General features: G+C 38.0%; 1 protein-coding gene across 1 annotated transcript; it reads left to right on the plus strand.

Annotated features, from left to right (window-relative positions):
* The first annotated feature begins 3,370 nt into the window (after positions 1-3,370).
* Positions 3,371-4,600, plus strand: LOC113339300 (universal stress protein A-like protein). The gene is made up of 4 exons (XM_026584597.1): positions 3,371-3,744; positions 3,818-3,924; positions 4,002-4,120; positions 4,225-4,600. The coding sequence occupies exons 1-4, from the start codon at positions 3,564-3,566 to the stop codon at positions 4,325-4,327; spliced, it is 510 nt and encodes a 169-aa protein (XP_026440382.1). The 5' UTR covers positions 3,371-3,563; the 3' UTR covers positions 4,328-4,600.

Genomic DNA, 4,600 nt, shown 5'->3' on the forward strand with positions numbered 1-4,600 from the left:
TTGTGATTTGGTATAACCAATCACATAGTAGTCTTGGAATACTGGCAATCCAATTCTAAACTTGTTTGGAAGTGTGGTATAACCGATTCCAAGAAAAAAATCCATGTAAATATGAAATAAGGATTTGCAGTGAAAAGATGTTAACATACTTTGAACACGAGTCGTAACTCTTATAATTTATTGTTTAAAGATATTCCTTGGTATTCAAGGTGATCCTGTGCCGAAATAAATTAAGAATCTTTTAATTTAGGTTTTTGATTTTATATGCTTTAATTACCAGCAATTAATGCACAACTCTAGAGAATAAAAATTAGTAATGCGTATTTACTAATTGGATATTTTCTATTGAGAGATTTCTGAAATATTGGACCAACATTTATTGGAATTATGAAAAACGAATTTTTCCATGCATTGCATATCTTGAGAATATTTTCAGTTTTGGGAATCCTTGGTGCCGAAACATCATTGGTCTATAAATACCTAAGTTTGCATTTCTAGCAAACTATCCTAAGAGCCAAGAAAACTTCATTTCTTGTTGTTTCTGGTCAGGCCGTCTATTCGGAGAGGAAAGTATCCTAATTAGGTGAAATCTCTTACGCCTGCTCGTTTAAAGACTTCTGTGGGATCAAGAAGATTTACGAGGACCGGTGGTGGGAAACTAAATAATTTCAGTGTTGTTAGTTTTCGACTTGATTTGATTGACTAACGGTTATTGAAACTTTGATTGCACATAGTTTGTTGACTCTTGAGAATCTTCTCTTCTGATATAAGATTCACTCAAACCAGATCGAAGTATCGACGGGATTTTTAGATTTGTTGTTACATCTAAAGACATCTTGTGATAATCCATTGTTAACGGGCTCCGTTCAGTGCGTGATTGATCACAAGAGATTCAAGTGGTGTTGTGCAGGTTTTCTCATACCCGTCCCTTCAGGTTCTTATGGGTAACGGTCAGGGGATGGACTTTTTTTTTCGAACGAGGTGGGGATTGATTCATGGTTCGTGCTCATACCCGCCCCACTCGAATATAATGTTGTTGATCAATCTACATGAGTCCAGTTGACGTGTTAATATTTGGAGCGCAGTATTAGGGTACTTTTAAAAATTGTTCTTACTGCATTGATCATGTAGTCATGCATGTCATCATTTCGGGGACATAGGTGATACTTTTTGGTTATATTTTCCCTATAGATCGTACTTTCATGGCAAAAATCTCATTACACTGTTGCATCATTTCACACGCGTGTACTTAACTGGCTTTTTTAACAGTGAGGCATTTTTCCATCTTTTGACGTTGGGAAGTTCTCCAACATGGAATCATCTTCTTCCATCCGTTGAAGGATCCAGTTTTTGTGTTTATCCTGAAGTTCCGCATCAGATAACTGTTGGAGAAAATGAGTTTTAATTAAAAGATTTTATGGTCTTGGTATGGTTTGATCTAATGACCTAAGGGTCTAAGGATACTCACTCATTTTTGGGTGAATGAAGTGGAACCTTTAGTCCCACATTGTGGAAAACTAAAGAGGAGCTCCACTATATAATCATACACTTATGTATGAATTGTAAAACGTGGATGGAGCGGGTGGGCAAAAATACATATTTTGACCCATGCGATATGCCCGTATACCATGCACCAAGTCCTGTTTTAAAAACACACAAGCATCGACTATCTCTAGGTCTACTTTTCTTCTTCTTCTTATATTTTGTGCGGTGTTTTACTTCCATTCCTGTTGCTGAGTTCAAGAGTGGGTAACTTGCGTTGTGCTAACTCAAGTTATATCGGGCAGTCTTATCCTGGACACATCTTCGCACGTTGGGGTTTAGCATTACTTCAGAGTATACCCGCGAACTAATGTGTTAAGGACAGCTTGTTGAACCTGTGATTCTGCCCTCATCAATTTGTTCGTGGTAGAGTTGTTTGATACTGTTCTTTATATTTATTGTTTGATACATCTGACGTTTCTTCTATTGTTGCAAGATTCCAACAATAACATGATGGAAAAGCTACGGAGCATCTTGGCTTTTTCCCTCAGCGCATAGTAAAAGGAAAGCTCAGCAGAATAGCTTTCAACAAGAAGCTTATTGTTTCGTTTCCCCTTTGTCAATTTGGTACCAAGAGAGTTGAAGATTTTATAATCATCGAATACTTCTCTTGCACTTTTATAACCACCATATACTGCCTTGTGCTTCACTTGAGAAACATAGGGTTTAACAATTTTTTCCACCTCTTCAAAATGTGTCCACTCCATTAAAACCTTCATATCAGACCTAGTACAATCTATTTCACAGCTTATTTCTTCGGTGTTGCCTCTTTTTCTTCCTTGTCTTTTTGAGCTACAAGATTCCATCATCGTTTTCTCTTTTCTTATTTCCTTGGTGTAGCCTCTTTTTCTTCCTGGTCTTTTTGAGCTACAAGGTTCCTCCATCGTTTTCTCTTTTTCCATGAAGGATGAAGTAGATATCTGATCGAGAATTGGGAGATTAATTTGAGAAGAGAAGATAACCTAATAAAAGTTGAGAAGAGGCTGGAGTAGAGGTGTAAAACGTGCCGGCCCGGCACAGCCCAGCCACGAAGTCACGTGCTACGTGCTGGGCTGTGCCGGAGATTCAAATGTGTGGTGTTGTGCTGTGGCGTGCTAAATGGCGTGCTATGCTATGCCAGTAAAATAGTCGTGTTGTATTGTGCTAGTCCACTTATTTTATATTTTCCACAATAAATATTTTTTGGATATTTTAATTAGTGTATGTATTATTATGGAAATTAATCAGCATAACGAAAATAAAATGTCAAAAACTAGCTAAAATAAAGATATTTTTGTGAAATATGCATGAAATATGATGTATTGCTTAGTACTTTATGCATGATTTGACGTGTTTTCTTCGCGTGTCGTGTTGTGCTGTGCTGCATGCTTACACGTGTCACGTGTTGTGCCGTATTGATGTGCATATTTGTCTAGCATAGCACAACACACTAAGCTAACGTGTGGTGTCCATGCTGTGCCAGGTCACGTGTTGTGCTCGAATTTTAACGTGCTCTGTTGTACCATATACGTGCTGGCTCGGCTCAATTTACATCTCTAGGATGGAGAATAGAATATCGTAGAGAACGGCCCATGGACTTTAATATGGTATGGAAGTCAGGCCCATATGTGAGTTAACCTCACATCGGCTACCCAGATAAAAAAGGGTCCACGTGTTAGGGGCCGGCAGAGAATACCTTACAGGTGAGGAGGCGCATGAAGGATAATAGCGTGTGCGTGTGGGATGGGGAGATAAGCTTGTGTCATGCTAAATATTAGCTCGCTGTTATCTGTTTTATGAGAAGTATTTGCGTGGCACCATTTTAACAACTAGAAATTTCATAGGCATTCTCCAACATCCACTTACCAAAACAAAGACCGCCAACAGTAATCAAAACCAGAAACCACCTCAAATTTTGTGGCAAAGAATCGGCTTTTCCCTTCTCTATTAAATTAACAACAGCATACACTTTTGCTAAAATTCATTTTCACTTGTTAGATCTTACTACCGAGCTCTTATTAGGTGCTAGCAAGCTAGGATATATGGCTGATATTGAAGTACAAGAACGTAAGATAGTTGTGGCAATTGATGAAGGAGAAGAAAGTATATATGCATTAACATGGGCAATCAAGAATATTTTAGTGTCACAAAATTCTAATGATACCATCCTTCTTCTCTATGCAAAACCACATCCGCAACTTGTTTCTACTCTAGATGGACCAGGTAATGTATAATAACATTTGATATTTCATTGAAAAAGCTCACAGGAATTAAGCTAACCGTTTTATTTTTGTAGAATATTTGTTTTCGTCTGATGTTATTATATCAATGGAGAAATATAGTAAGGACGTTGCTGATTGTGTGATTGAGAAAGCTAAAAGGGTTTGCAAAGATCATCAAAATGTGTGTCATTTAATTTGTTGATTGTGGGTAAAACGGTCATTTTCTTAGTATTTTTTGAGGCATGATTTGCCGTGCAGGTGAAAGTGGAGATAAGGGTTGGGGAAGGTGATCCTAGAGATGTGATCTGTGATGTAGTTGAGAAGATTGGTGCTGATATATTAGTCATGGGGACTCATGGCTATGGTATGATCAAGAGGTGATAATTCCCATCTCCTACAGTCCTAATCTATTTTAATAATCCCATCCTTAAACTAGGAGCTACGGTGGTATCTAACTGATGAAAACGGTTATGTGCGACAGGGCCCTTCTGGGAAGTGTAAGTACTCATTGTGCACAAAATGTCAAGTGCCCTGTTTTAATTGTGAGAAGGCCGAAATCAGAGGTTGGAAATAAATCGTCCTAGGCTGTTTATTCCAAGTTTTCTGCTGGGGTTCTCATGCATGATGCATCTCCTTTGCGTTGCACTACTGTAAAGGCCTATCGCACCCCTACCCAAAAAAAATAGAAGAGGAAGAAGTTTGGTAAGTTTTTAGCTGTTCCTTGTTTGTAATTGTGAGCGAGTGATGATGTAAATATTTGCTTTTGTAACTGTGAGTGAGTGGTGATGTGAATGTTTGATTGTTGTTAAACTTGTTCTTCTAATAATATTAGAATGAAGCCGGTGCTGTTGCATTAC

Source organism: Papaver somniferum, unplaced genomic scaffold (assembly GCF_003573695.1).
Source record: "Papaver somniferum cultivar HN1 unplaced genomic scaffold, ASM357369v1 unplaced-scaffold_21, whole genome shotgun sequence".
Lineage (NCBI taxonomy): Eukaryota > Viridiplantae > Streptophyta > Magnoliopsida > Ranunculales > Papaveraceae > Papaver > Papaver somniferum.